Source organism: Aquarana catesbeiana, linkage group LG06 (genome assembly GCF_042186555.1).
Source record: "Aquarana catesbeiana isolate 2022-GZ linkage group LG06, ASM4218655v1, whole genome shotgun sequence".
Classification (NCBI taxonomy): Eukaryota; Metazoa; Chordata; class Amphibia; order Anura; family Ranidae; genus Aquarana; species Aquarana catesbeiana.
The window spans coordinates 69,297,675-69,312,744 of NC_133329.1; the positions used below are offsets into that span (position 1 = coordinate 69,297,675).

General features: G+C 44.6%; 1 protein-coding gene across 1 annotated transcript in view; it reads left to right on the top strand.

Moving 5' to 3' along the window:
- Positions 1-15,070, top strand: part of LOC141148594 (uncharacterized) — a 77,092-nt gene that overhangs the window by 30,566 nt on the left and 31,456 nt on the right. Inside the window, exons 7-9 of the mRNA XM_073636190.1 lie at positions 1,618-1,944; positions 4,356-4,427; positions 14,894-14,977. Of these exons, the coding sequence (XP_073492291.1) occupies positions 1,650-1,944; positions 4,356-4,427; positions 14,894-14,977 (451 nt within the window). The 5' untranslated portion in view covers positions 1,618-1,649. The remainder of the gene's footprint in view (positions 1-1,617; positions 1,945-4,355; positions 4,428-14,893; positions 14,978-15,070) is intronic.

The following is a 15,070-nucleotide window of genomic DNA, read 5'->3' on the forward strand; positions in this document are numbered from 1 at the left end:
CATTTTTGTGAATATTTTATTATATTTTTTCATGTGACAACACTGAAAGTGGTTGTAAACCTAGTTACACCACTTGTACCTACAGGGAAGCCTATAATAAGGCTTCCCTGTAGGTACTGTAAGTATCTCCTAAACCTGCACAGTTTAGGAGATATTTACCATATATATGCTTGCCCTTGACGTCATCGGCGCATGCGCTGTGAAGAAACAGCCCTCCGCGCCGTTTCTTCACTAGCAAGTGCCATGACTGACGGCTCCCGCGCGCATGTGCGGGAGTGACATCACGCAACTCCAGCCAGTCACAAAGCCGGAGTCTGCGGTCTCAGGAGGAAGAGGGGTGAAGATGGATGGGCTTCGTTTGCAGGTAAGTGATACATAATGAGCTAGTACGTGATACAAACTAACCCATTATGCTTTTACTTTGCAGGGGAAAAAAAGAGGAAGTAAAACCGTTTGCAGGCTTTCTTTTGCACCATCTTTAGAAGAGGCTTCTTTCTGGAATGACAGCCATGCAGACCAATTTGATGCAGTGTGCGGCGTATGGTCTGAGCACTGACAGGCTGACCCCCCTCCCCTTCAACCTCTGCAGCAATGCTGGCAGCACTCATATGTCTGTTTCCCAAAGACAACCTCTGGATATGACGCTGAGCACATGCACTCAACTTCTTTGGTCTACCATGGCGAGGCTTGTTCTGAGTGGAAGCTGTCCTGTTAAACTGCTGTATGGTCTTGGCCACCATGCTGCAGCTCAGTTTCAGGGTCTTGGCAATCTTCTTATAGCCTAGGTCATCTAATGTAGAGCATCAAGTCTTTTTTTCAGATCCTCAGAGAGTTCTTTGCCATGAGGTGCCATGTTGAACTTTCAGTGACCAGTATGAGAGAGAGAGTGAGAGTGATAACACCTTATTTAACACACCTGCTCCCCATTCACACCTGAGACCTTGTAACACTAACGAGTCACATGAGACCGGGGAGGGAAAATGGCTTATTGGGCCCAATTTGAGCATTTTCACTTAGGGGTGTACTCACTTTTGTTGCCAGCGGTTTAGACATTAATGGCTGTGTGTTGAGTTACTTTGAGGGGACAGCAAATTTACACTGTTATACAAGCTGTACACTCACTACTTTACATTGTAGCAAAGTGTCATTTTCTTCAGTGTTGTCACATGAAAAGATAGAATGAAAAGATAGAATAAAATATTTACAAAAATGTGAGGGGTGTACTCACTTTTGTGAAATATTGTATGTGCCCTAGCGTTGACCTGCAATTATCCAGTGGGGTAAAATTGTAGGTTGCTGCAGAAAGTAAGAATGAGCCCTAATAGGAAGTTCAACAGGTTTTTTCTTTTTAGAGGGGATATACACTTTTTTTTTGTCTAGTGGATGACTGCAGATTTCTTCACCATATATTCCAACCCAGAATTTACATTATAAAAAAAATAGTTTTTTTATAGAGTTGCACAACCATACCATAAACCATAATATGTAGGTGGTACTGATCATATATGTGATGATGCAAGATGTTCAATTCTTAAATGATTTTATATTGTTTGAATGTTGCAGTGTATTTTTTTGTGTGTTATTCCATACACTGACATTGAGTATGAACTTCTACAGCAAAGCTGCCTGATCCAGTAATTGGAGAAATAATGGTACCAGAACTGATTGAAGGAGAACCTGCCACCCTGAAGTGCAGAATCTACAATTATGAGTGTTTACACAGAATGGAAGGGTATCAAATGCTAGAAAAGAAACCAACAAAGACATATAATAACTTACCTGTAGAAAAAGACAAAACATCTGATGACCCAAAGACCTACATAGCGACCCTAGAATTGGAAGCTGTCCAGATGACAGATGATGGATCAGAATACGAGTTCCGAGTACAATTTTCAGGTGCACGGGATACCATAAAGAAAAGTACAGGCCCAATACAGGTCAAAGGTGAGAAAAACAAACATATTTTATAGAAACCCTGTAGTATTTGTAAAGAAACACCATGCAGAAGTAACATTTGGGTCATTATAAAGCAATTTTGTACTAATAAGACTTAATGTGACCCTGTTACCACAGGGTAACTTACAGCACAAAAAAAAGCTGCCCTGTAAAGGAAGAGGCACTATAATGAACTTTAGTGAGCGTGTTCCTTGAAATACCACTGCTTCACCACTCACCAGCCACCGCAGGCATGCATGTGAATGGTCAGGTGGGTTGCATACCTGCTCCCCCATCACAAGTATATGTATGAGCTGGTGGGAGAAATACTGGGTGCAGTAGGAGGAGCAGATATTCACATACCTGAAAATTTGAAAATACCTGCGGCTGCCACTGTGGAGTTTTAAGATGCAGGTTACTGGGAAAGTAAATATAAAGCCTGTTTGTTTATGGGACCTTTTTTTTATTTTTATTTTTTTTTTTTTTTTTTACTTTCAGTCTCGGTTCACACTGGGGTCGCCGGACTCTGAAGCCCCCCGCACAGCGCGACTTTAGCGCAGCTTTCAAATGACTTCTTTAATAGAAGTCAATGCAAGCCACTCCGAAGTCACACCCAAGTAGTACAGGAACCTTTTTCTAAGTCGGAGCAACCTGAGTCGCTCCAATTAGAATGGTTCCATTGCACCAAATGGAGCGTGACTTGTCGCCTCAGTGTGAACCGAGACTCAACTTTTTAGTATTAATAGAGAAAGACAAAATACAAGAGATTCATTATACAAATATACTGTAACGATTTTTTGTGGTGAAATGGTAATTTTAAGCCAAGTGTCTCTAAACTTTCTAAACAAAGTACCAGTTTACTGTCCTTCAGACTTTAGGGTGGCCGGACTGTGGCCAGTGGCAATAGAAAACTGTCCCAGCAACAGTTGGAGTGGACAATGTCTCAAGCTTGGTGGCCAGTGGGAGTAAAAAAAATATATGCAGTTGTAGTGCCCTGGGGTTTAGTCAGGGAGCTCCTCACAAATTTACTTGCCAAGAATAGTTATCTTGGTGGATTGATAAAGATCTATTGAAATCTCCCTAAACTTGGCCTTGTTGCATTTTTCTCTTCTACCAATAGGTGGCCGGGTACTTGGTGGTACTAGATACGAAAAGGGCAACCCAAGGTCTGGTTATGGGTATGTGGGTGTCCCAGCCAATGGGCAGGGGTTTTCTTTAAGTCCTTGGCCTGCTGGGAGAGCCTATATATACGGGTGAGGTCAGGTGATCCGTGTTCTGTGCCACCCAGACCGCCGTCTGGGTGGATGTGTGTCGTCTGCCCCGGGCTGCTAGGTCAGAGATTGGGCCTATCCCGGGGGGAATCTGGCTGCCAGGCTGTGTGAGGGCCTATCCAGAAGTAAGAGGGCAGTGCAGGGTTGGGACTGTGGCGGTTCTGCCGGCTGGAGAACCTGTCAGTGTCGTTGGAGGTAGAAGAGGAGCTGTCACCATGAAGGGACTAAATCGCCTTGACCAGGGACCACAGTGAGTAACTGAAGCACCAACTGCCCCACCTCTGTACAGGCTGCCATGTGGCCTCAGGTGGTCGACCTGAGGGCCTGAATCTGAGTAAAGCTGCAACCCATATGTCCTGCAGAGCTGACTGGAAGGGAGACACACCAGGAAGGATCTGTTTCTGCCTACTGCGAGTACAGACCTGTGTCTAGGGGCCTGTCCTGTGAGGGCCACCCCTTCAGCTAGTATAGTCAGTGGACGGGTGTCAGCCAAAGGGGATGCTAGTGAGTGTCCTGAAGATAAAATATTAAAGTCTGCTGCCAGAGCAAGCAAAGGACTTATGTCTCCCATACGGATGCAGTATGGTATAGCGGAGAGTCTGCTACCACATTCATCCTGGTGAGGCAAGTGAGAGTTGTCCTCATCTGTAAATAGTTCCAGCTGGGGTATCCCACTATTCTCTTCTCCTATCCAAGTTCCAACAATAAATACCAAAAAAACACCAAAGCCCTGGATTGATTATTGGATAATGAGCGGATGAGAGTATGGTTGGTCGTGTGAAAACACCTAGTAACTGGCTGCAAGATAATTAGAAGGAGGCCCAGGGAATTTCACACACAGCAATCCCTATGGGGGCAGTGCTACACCAGTTATATGGATAAGCCCAATAGACAGCTGAGTGCTTACAGCAGGGTGACAATGTTGCTGCTGATTTTGAAGCAATAGCTTAGTGTTTATGAATTTTATACATTAATAATAAAAAATAAAGTGATTTTATGTAAATAATAAATAACAAAAAGTAATATAATTTGGGTTTAGTTTGGGATGGTAACTATATGGGGTTAATAACTGCAATGACCGTATTTAGTATATAAATGTATTTATTTTGCATGCCTTCATTTGTTTTTTTCTTCATATTCCTGTCAAAGAAAACCAATCTGCAGATAAAGCCAGAGAAAACGATCGTGAACATTCAGAGCGGCCGCCTCCGCCAAAGAAAGGTATAGTAGCTTCAGCAACATCATCTCTCCTACAAACTATAACACACCAAAGAATGGTCAGTTACATAGATAGGAGCCCATTGGGCAGCTGAGTGCTTACAGCAGGATGACAACGTTGCTGCTGACTTTGAAGCAATAGCTTAGTGTTTATGAATTTTATATATTAGTAATAATGAAATTCAAGTGATTTTATGAATGTATTTATCCCCGAGTGGTACCTGTAAAGTAATATCATTTGGGTTTAGTTTGGGATGGTAACTGTATGTAGTTAACCACTTCAGCCCCGGACCATTTGGCTGGCCAAAGACCAGAGTACTTTTTGCGATTCGGCACTGCGTCGCTTTAACTGACAATTGCGCGGTCGTGCGATGTGGTTCCCAAACAAATTTGACGTCCTTTTTTCCCCACAAATAGAGCTTTCTTTTGGTGGGATTTGATCACCCCTGCGGTTTTTATTTTTTGCTCTATAAACAAAAAAATAGCGTAAATTTTGAAAAAAACGCATTATTTCTTACTTTTTGCTATAATAAATATCCCCAAAAAATATATAAAAAAAAATTTTTTTCTTCAGTTTAGGCTGATATGTATTCTTCTACATATTTTTGGTAAAAAAAAAACGCAATAAGCGTTTATTGATAGGTTTGCACAAAAGTTATAGCGTCTACAAAATAGGGGATAGTTTTATGGCATTTTTATTAATAATTTTTTTTAACAGTAATGGCGGCGACCAGCGATTTTTATCGTGACTGCGACATTATGGCGGACACATTGGACACTTTTGGGACCATTCACATTTATACAGCGATCAGTGCGATTAAAAATGCACTGATTACTGTGTAAATGTGACTTGCAGTGAAGGGGTTAACCACTAGGGGGAGCTGTAGGGGTTAAGTGTGTCCTAGGGAGTGATTCTAGCTGGGGGGGGAGGGGCTATGTGTGACACGACACTGATCACCGCTCCTGATCACAGGGAACTGTGATCGGTGTCCTGTCACTAGGCAGAACGGGGAAATGCTTGTTTACATCAGCATTTCCCAGTTCTTCCTCTCCGTGAGACGGTCGCAGGTATCCCCGCAGACATCGAGTCCACGGGACCGCGATTACACTCATGGAGCTTGCGGTGGGCACGCGCACCTGCAAACCACTTCTTAAAGGGCAACATACAGGTACATTAATCTACCTGTACGTGCCCTTCTGCCGACATATATGGGCGTGAGCCGGTCGCTTAAGCGCTTAATATTAGACATGTACAATTCATTTAGTTCCGAATTAGTTTTTCAACTAAATTCGCCAAATTCATTAATTCAGATATATTCAAATCAAGGAAAACCCGTTTAACAAATTTTTTTGAAATTTCGAAAATTCGAAAGAACCAAAATCCGAAATTTGAATATCCGAAAATCCAAAATAATAAACTAACTAATAATAACTATTACTAACTATTAAATTATAGGTATTGGAACTTCTTTTCAAATTTGGCTGTTAGTGAACATAACAAATGTGAATTCATCCAAAGTTAGGAATTATCCAAAATAACGAATTACACATCTAAAGGAAGGGAACGTAAACAAAATCAATAATAATAAAAATTTTTTATTATTATTTATTATTGATTTGTTACATTCCATTTGTTTGGATGAGGCATTCGTTATTACGGATAATTCCTAACTTCGGATAAATTCGTATTTGTTATGTTCACTAACAGCCAAATTTGAAAGGAAATTCCAATACCTATAATTTAATAGTTAGTTATTATTTTGGATTTAAAATATTTCGGATTTTCATTATTATTTTCGGATTTTCGTTACATGTGGCAGAGCACATTACATGGAACAGGGCACATGATAGGGGGCATTACATGAGACAGGGCACATTGCATGGGACAGGGCACATGACAGGGGACGTTACATGGGACATGACAGGGGACGTTACATGGGACAGGGGACATTACATGGGACAGGGGACGTTACATGGGACATGACAGGGGACGTTACATGGGACAGGGGACATTACATGGGACAGGGGACGTTACATGGGACATGACAGGGGACGTTACATGGGACAGGGGACATTACATGGGACAGGGGACGTTACATGGGACATGACAGGGGACATTACATGGGACAGAGCATATTTCATGGGACAGGGCACATGACAGGGGACGTTACATGGGACATGACAGGGGACATTACATGGGACAGGGGACGTTACATGGGACATGACAGGGGACATTACATGGGACAGGGGACGTTACATGGCACATGACAGGGGACGTTACATGGCACATGACAGGGGACGTTACATGGCACATGACAGGGGACGTTACATGGGACATGACAGGGGACATTACATGGGACAGGGGACGTTACATGGGACATGACAGGGGACATTACATGGGACAGGGGACATTACATGGGACAGGGGACGTTACATGGGACATGACAGGGGACGTTACATGGGACATGACAGGGGACGTTACATGGGACATGACAGGGGACGTTACATGGGACATGACAGGGGACGTTACATAGGACATGACAGGGGAAGGTACATGGGACACGACAGGGGACATTACATGGGACAGGGAACATTACATGGGACATGACAGGGGACATTACATGGGACATGACAGGGGACATTACATGGGACATGACAGGGGACATGATAGGGGACGTTACATGGGACATGACAGGGGACGTTACATGGGACATGACAGGGGACGTTACATGGGACATGACAGGGGAAGGTACATGGGACACGACAGGGGACATTACATGGGACAGGGAACATTACATGGGACATGACAGGGGACGTTACATGGGACATGACAGGGGACATTACATGGGACATGACAGGGGACATTACATGGGACATGACAGGGGACATTACATGGGACAGGGAACATTACATGGGACATGACAGGGGACGTTACATGGGACATGACAGGGGACATTACATGGGACATGACAGGGGACATTACATGGGACATGACAGGGGACGTTACATGGGACATGACAGGGGACATGATAGGGGACATTACCCCTATGGGGGCAGTGCTACACCAGTTACATAAGCCCAATAGAAGCCAAATGGGCAGCAGTGCTTACAGCAGGATGACAACGTTGTTGACTTTGAAGCAATAGCTTAGTGTTCACTGGCCACTTTATTAGGTACACCTGTTCAATTGCTTGGTAACACAAATTGCTAATCAACCAATCACATGGCAGCAACTCAATGCATTTAGGTATCTAGACATGGTGAAGACGACTTGCTGAAGTTCAAATCGAGCATCAGAATGGGGAAGAAAGGGGATTTAAAGGGGTTGTAAACCCTCATGTTTTTTCACCTTAATACATCCTATGCATTAAGGTAAAAAACTTCTGACAGTGACCGACCTCCAACCCCCCCCGTTTTACTCACTTGACCCCCTTTGATCCCCCGGCAGAGACGTGCTATACCTCTCTGCCCGGGGTTCTCTGCTCTTGATTGGATAGATTGATAGCAGCGCGGCTATGGATGCCGAATGTTGGACTCGGGAGCGTTCCCGCAATGTAACCCCCCAGGAGAGCGCTTCTTCTAGGGGGTTATACGATGCAGTGAGGAGCTGATAGCACCGCCAGGGGACCCCAGAAGAGGAGGATCGGGGCCACTCTGTTCAAAACGAGCTGCACAGTGGAGGTAAGTATGATATGTTTGTTATTTTAAAGAAAACAAATAAAACACGAAGCTTTACAATCACTTTAGGTGACTTTGAACGTGGCATGGTTGTTGGTGTCAGACGGGCTGGTCTGAGAATTTAAAAAACTGCTGATCTACTGGGATTTTCACACACAACCACACACGACATTACATGGAACAGGGCACACAACCATCTCTCGGGTTTACAGAGAATGGTCCAAAAAAGAGAAAATATCCAGTGAGCTGCGGTTGTGTGGAGGAAAATGCCTTGTTGATGTCAGAGGAGAATGGGCAGACTGGTTCCAGACGATAGAAAGGCAACAGTAACTCAAATAACTACACATTACACCCAAGGTATGCAGAATACCATCTCTGAACACACAACACATTGAACCTTGAAGCAGATGGGCTACAGCAGCAGAAGACCACACCAGGTGCCAATCCTGTCAGCTAAGAACAGGAAACTGAGGCTACAATTCGCACAGGATCACCAAAATTGGATGATAGAAGATTGGAAAAACATTGCCTGGTCTGATGAGTCTGGATTTCAGCTCCGACATTTAGATGGTGGGATCAGAATTTGGCGTAAACAACATGAAAGCATGGATCCATCCTGCCTTGTATCAACGCTTCAGGCTGGTGGAGGTGTAATGGTGTGGGGGATATTTTCTTGGCACACTTTCGGCCTCTTAGTACCAATTGAGCAATTATTTAAACCCCACGACCTACCTGAGTATTGTTGCTGACCATGTCCATCCCTTTATGACTACAGTGTACCCATCTTCTGATGGCTCCTTCCAGCAGGATAATGCTCCATGTCACAAAGCTCCAATCATCTCACCACTGGACAATGAGGTCCCTGTACTCCAATGGCCTCCACACTCACCAGATCTCAATCCAATAGAACACCTCTGGGATGTGGTGGAACGGGAGATTGGCATCATGGATGTGCAGCCGACAAATCTGCAGCAACTGCGTATGCTATCATGTCAATATGGAGCAAAATCTCTGAGGAATGTTTCCAACACCTTGTTAAATCTATGCCACGAAGAATGAAGGCAAAAGGGGATCCAACCCGGTACTAGCAAGGTGTACCTAATAAAGTGGCCGGGGAGTGTAATTTGGGTTTAGTTTGGGATGGTAATGCCCCGTACACACGGTCGGACTTTGTTCGGACATTCTGACAACAAAATCCTCGGATTTTTTCCGACGGATGTTGGCTCAAACTTGTTTTGCCTACACACGGTCACACAAAGTTGTCGGAATTTCCGATCACCAACCACGCGGTGACGTCAATCACGTACGACGAGACTAGAAAAGGCCGGTTCAGAACCAAGCACGGCACCCTTTGGGCTCCTTTTGTTAATCTCGTGTTAGTAAAAGTTTGGTGAGAGACGATTCGCGCTTTTTCAGACTCGTGGCTTTCAGATCGTTTTCTGCCATTCAGTTTGTGCTTGTGGGTTTGTATCTGGTCTTCAGTGCGTGCAGTCAGTTCGTATCGGAGTTTTCTGTGTGATCTTGTCCACTCGTTACTGTTTTTCAGGTCGCTCTTCACAGGCCTTGCTGTTCTTCAGTGCGTTCTGTTACTTCGTTCTGAGGAGCCGACCGTTTTCTAGCCATGTTTCGTATGTTTCGTATACGTACTCCTCGTGGAGTTCGTGCTGTGCGGGGGCTTGGTGTTGGGGTCCTGACCTTGACACAAGTCCAGTCCATGAACAGGGTGGGGAGGAGTTCATGGACCAAGAATTGGTTGCTTCAGCATGACCAGTTCTCTCATATGGCTTTGCTCCGTGAGATCCGTGAGAATAATCCTGATGATTTCAGGAACTTTCTCAGGATGACGGACCCCGTTTTTCACTGTTTGTTGGCTTCGCTGACCCCCTATATCAGCAGGCAGGATACCTGCATGAGGCAAGCCATCACTCCGGAGCAGAGGTTGGTCGCTACCTTGCGGTATTTGGCCACAGGGAGAAGCCTGCAGGACCTCAAGTTCTCGACAGGCATCTCCCCCCAGGCTCTTCTTTGTGGACATTTACTGCTTGTGTTTGTTTTAGCTGACCCTGACAGAAATGTGTGGAGTGCAGAAAATGTCGTGATTGTGTAACCTTATACAAAGCACTGTTGGCTGTTATTTACTAAATGCAAAGACACTTTTCACTACAAGTGCATTTGCAACTGCACTGAAACTGCACTTGTAGTGCAAAGTGGATTTGCCCTTAGGAAATAACCCCCATTTTCTCATAAAACAACAATTACATCACCCCAAAAGTGTTGTAGTGTTGAGACAATAATCCACACATTCTTGATGAACAATCTTTTTAATACCTGCACAATCACATGTGCATTTACCAAAGGTTTTTCTGACAAACCGACATGTTTGTTGTATATCAATTTTTGTGGTGTCATTATCCAAAATCAAAATGTGCATTTTATATAAAACAGGCCTGTGTAAAACCCACAAGAAAGACACAAATCTTGATCTTACAAAGTTCACATTTGGTAGAACTTGAAGGCAATATCAGACATGAGTATTTAGGAACTGTGTTTGATATTGCGTTCAGATGGGGGGAAATCACCCCTGGAAAAGCCAAATTTGGAAGATGCACACAAATTTCACAATGTCAACATGTGCTATCTGCCATCACGGGGGATCAAGGGACATGTTTTGGGGGAGAAAGCCCTTCCTCACCGCTACTTTATTATTGAGGAAGGGGTTGCACCCCCAAAACGCATCCATTGATCTCCCGTGATGGCAGATAGCACATGTTGACACACTGTGTGCATCCTCCAAATTTGGCTTTGGGAAAAATCACAAAAACATTTCGCACATTGTAGCACACAAAAGAAGAAAGTGATTTGGAGGGGTTTTAAACTCGCCCCAAAACATCAATGATGTTTTTATATTTTGGAATAACATCATTGATGTTTTGCTTGATGTTTTCCAATTGTAAATTACACCCCATGATCTCCCCGATCACGATCTGGGCACTTTCGGATGTGAAAGGATCTTCATCCACAACCTCACGATCACCTAAAAAGAGAGGAACCCCAAAATAAATTAGGTCTAAAAAATATGCCGCCATCCATCTCTTATCTGAGCCTGTGGTCGCAGACACTCACCTGTTGTGGTGACTAGTTCCACCACGTCTTCTTCCTCCTGCTCATCTTGTGTTGGGGGGATTTCCCCTTCTTCCAGGGGGGGGGGGGGGCTCTGGTCTCCTCACATGAGGGGTGTCCTCCGAGTCTTTTCTCCCCTATGTAAAACAAAAATGGTATAATTAGCACACAGATATTTGATGGCAGAACTATAAAGATGAAACATTGCTTGGAAGTGGGGTACAATGATCTATTTTAGCAGAGTTCCAACATGTAGCTTTTTTAGTGTCCTTTGTCAAGCTGCAATACTTTACCTGTTTTGTACAAGCTTCACAGATGGAGACCCCCCTATAGTATACACTGGAGCACCTGTGTGGCCCCCCTAATAAAAATGGTGTTCTTGTGTCCCACACTAGTGCTCCAGTGTCAAGATGTGAAAACAGCTGCTGAGTGTCCTCTCCTTACACACAATTTAGTTTGCATTTCATTCTAGTAACAAAGCCATCTACACAACCCAATTCTTTGAAGACAAGTATAGGGCGTCAAAATGGTGGCCAAATGCATATGGCCTAAACAATGGTATTTTATCGTCCGAAATAACAATGTGTGATCCGAACGAATAATGTGCCCATGAACATGAAAGTTGCCATTTTAAACTGTACAACAGTTCCTAAAAGCACATGAAGCAGCACGAACGTAATAAACATAAAGAATAGGAACACAGCACAACTACTTACTTTTTTGCAGCACTCTCCGGATCTTTCTGTACTGCTCATGTTCTCGTAATTTCAGGTCCGACCACCGCTTCCTGAGCTGATCTTTCGATCGTCGTACCCCGAATTTCCGGTGCAGACTCCTGACCACTTTCGCCATGGTCTTGGCCTTTCGGACATTGGGGTTGGGGTAAGGCCCATACTTTCCATCATAGTCAGCCTTCTTCAGGATGTCCACCATCTCCAACATCTCCCCAAAGGACATATTTGAGTCCTTTAATCTCCTTCTGGATCGGGACGTTTCAGGCTCCGGCCTTTCCTCCTCCTCCTCGTTGCTACAATTAGCATGATCCTGCTGTCTATCCGCCATGTGCTCTTCCTCCACTGCGCCGAACGAAAAGGGGCGGGGAATAGACTAGAAAGAACGTCAGGGGCGGGCGGAGTTATACGCATGCGCAGTGTTTATAAATCGTAACGCGCGCGTCTTACGTACGATCTGTGAGCGGAGGAAGGAGCATCGGAGACGCCGATCGTGCTAACGAAGGTAGGATCTAAACTTGGGCCTATACTGCTTCGAAATGGAAGCCTATATTGTAACAAGATTAGGGGAGTTTGGCCTGACATTAGGCTTTGTCTTGTGTTGTGTCTTACAGAGAAAATGGATGGGTTCAACGACCACAATTTCCTGCCCCTGTTCATAGACAAGTACAGGGAGCTGTCCTGTCTGTGGCAAGTGAGACACCCCCACTATAATCACAAACAGAAGAGGCAGGCAGCGCTGGAGAAACTGCTGGAGTTGGTGAAGCCGGTGGTCCCCACAGCAACCATCCCTTATTTGAAAGCTAAAATTGGTGGCCTGAGGAGCACTTATCTTAGGGAGCGCAAGAAGGTCACAGATTCCCAGAGATCAGGAGCTGCAGCAGATGACGTTTATGTCCCCAGGCTGTGGTACTATGAGAGACTGCGATTTCTGTCAGACCACACTGAAGTCAGGGAATCCCTCTCTACTCTTCCTTCCACTCTTCCTTCCACCCCAGCTGAGGCTTCCGATGTCCAACCTGGGCCTTCCAGCCAGGAAGAAGTGGAGGAGCCCAGCTGGAGTCAGGTATAGCATTCTTCTACAGATTTCTGGGCAATAAATAAATGATGTTTACTAGATGTTATTATTGATCATTAATTGCTGATTAAAAAAAGTGCTTTACATATCAATAGACAGTAGTGGGCACCCAAAATTGGGAAAAGAATGAAAACTGCTGGGCTCAGAAGGATAGTCTGTTATATTTGTTAACATTCAATTTGCAGCAGTCAGGAGGTGAAAATTGTGTGTGATTGATGAATAAAAAACTAAAACTATGTCCCTTTTTCATACACAGGAAGACCTCAGCCAGGAGGAGGTTGTGGAATGTGGCAGTCAGGAGGAGGCGGGGATTAGTGGCAGCCAGGAGGAGGCGGGGCTAAGTGTCAGCCAAGAGAAGCCAGGGACAAGTCGCAGCCTGACAGAGTCTCAGGTCCCTCCCCTCCGCCTGCCATATAAAAGGGCCAGGAAGGCCACTCCCAGTCCTGTGCAGGATTCAGCGTACAGGCTGATCCAGGAGGCTTCGGCGTCCCTCCGAGCCTTCCCCAGTCCTGAAGAGGCCTTTGCCTGCATGGCTGCCACAAAATTGCAGGGCATGCAGGAGGGTCAACGCAAGATCTCTGAGGACCTGATTTATAAAGTCCTTCGTAAGGGGGAGAGTGGGGAACTGACACCCAAGACGGATGTCATTGAGATGGACCATCCTCCTCCTCCTCCTCCTGCTGCCACAACTCCACCACCACAGCCAAAGGCTGGAAGGAAGCGTGGAAAGAAGACCTGAGAGTGATGACCCTGGGTTCAGTCTGGTCTGACAGAAGCTGCAGTCTCTCGTATGACCACAGCCTGGGGACACAGATGTCATCTGCTGCTTTCCGGATCTCTGGGACTTCTGGACCAGACTGCCCTCCCTTATGATATGGACTCCTCAGGCCACCAATTTTGCTTTTAAATAGTTGATGTCTGCCGTGGGAGTCCAAGGCTTCGCCCACTTCTGCAGTTTCTCCAGCGTTGCCTCCCTCTTTGTTTAGTTGTGAGCCCTTAATAAAATTTTTTTGGGTAAATTCTACTCTCCTGTGTGTGTTTTCATCCAAAAAGGACAGTATGTTGGTGACGATTCAGGTACATTTCTAAAGTACAATGTGAAATTAACAAGGGACAACAACACCAAACAATCTCCTACAGATTAAATAGAACAACATATTAGTGGTGTTGTGGGAACTTGTCACAAAAAACACACAAACATTTTCGGGAATACAAATCAAAATCACGAAAAAAAATAAAAATAAAAAAGAGAAACACAAAAAAAGAATCTACATTAAAGCCCAAAAAAAAAAAAAATTTTGTTGTCAGATGTGAGAAATCAAAATATATTGAGGGAATCCCGATAAATAGTAACAAAATAAGTTTGTGAGAAGTGTGTGTGAATATGAGCAGCAAAACTACTTAATTCTTGTCACATTATAAAGAAGAAGAGAGTGCGCTGTATTAAACCATTTTGAACATTGCAGTGTGACGAAAGTGCTGTATCCATTCCGAACGCTACGTTTACCAGAACGAGCTGTCCCGTGTCGGAATTTCTTATGAGCATGTGTGGCACTTTGTGCGTCGGAACAGGCCACACACGGTCGGAATTGACGCGATCGGATTTTGTTGTCGGAAAATTTTATCTCCTGCTGTCCAACTTTGTGTGTCGGAAAATCCGATGGAAAATGTCCGATGGCGCCCACACACGGTCGGAATTTCCGACAACACGCTCCGATCGGACATTGTCCATCGGAAAATCCGACCGTGTGTACGGGGCATAACTGTATGGGGTTAATAACTGCAATGACAGTATTTATTATATAAATGTATTTATTTTGCATGCCTTCATTTATGTTTTTTTCTTCATATTCCTGTGAAAGAAAACCAATCTGCAGATACAGCCAGAGGAAACGATTGTGAACATTCAGAGCGGCCGCCTCCCCCTTCGCCTCCGCCAAAGAAAGGTATAGTAGCTTCAGCAACATCATCTCTCCTACAAACTGTAACACACCAAAGAATGGTCAGTTACATAAATAGGAGCCCAATAGGCAGCTGAG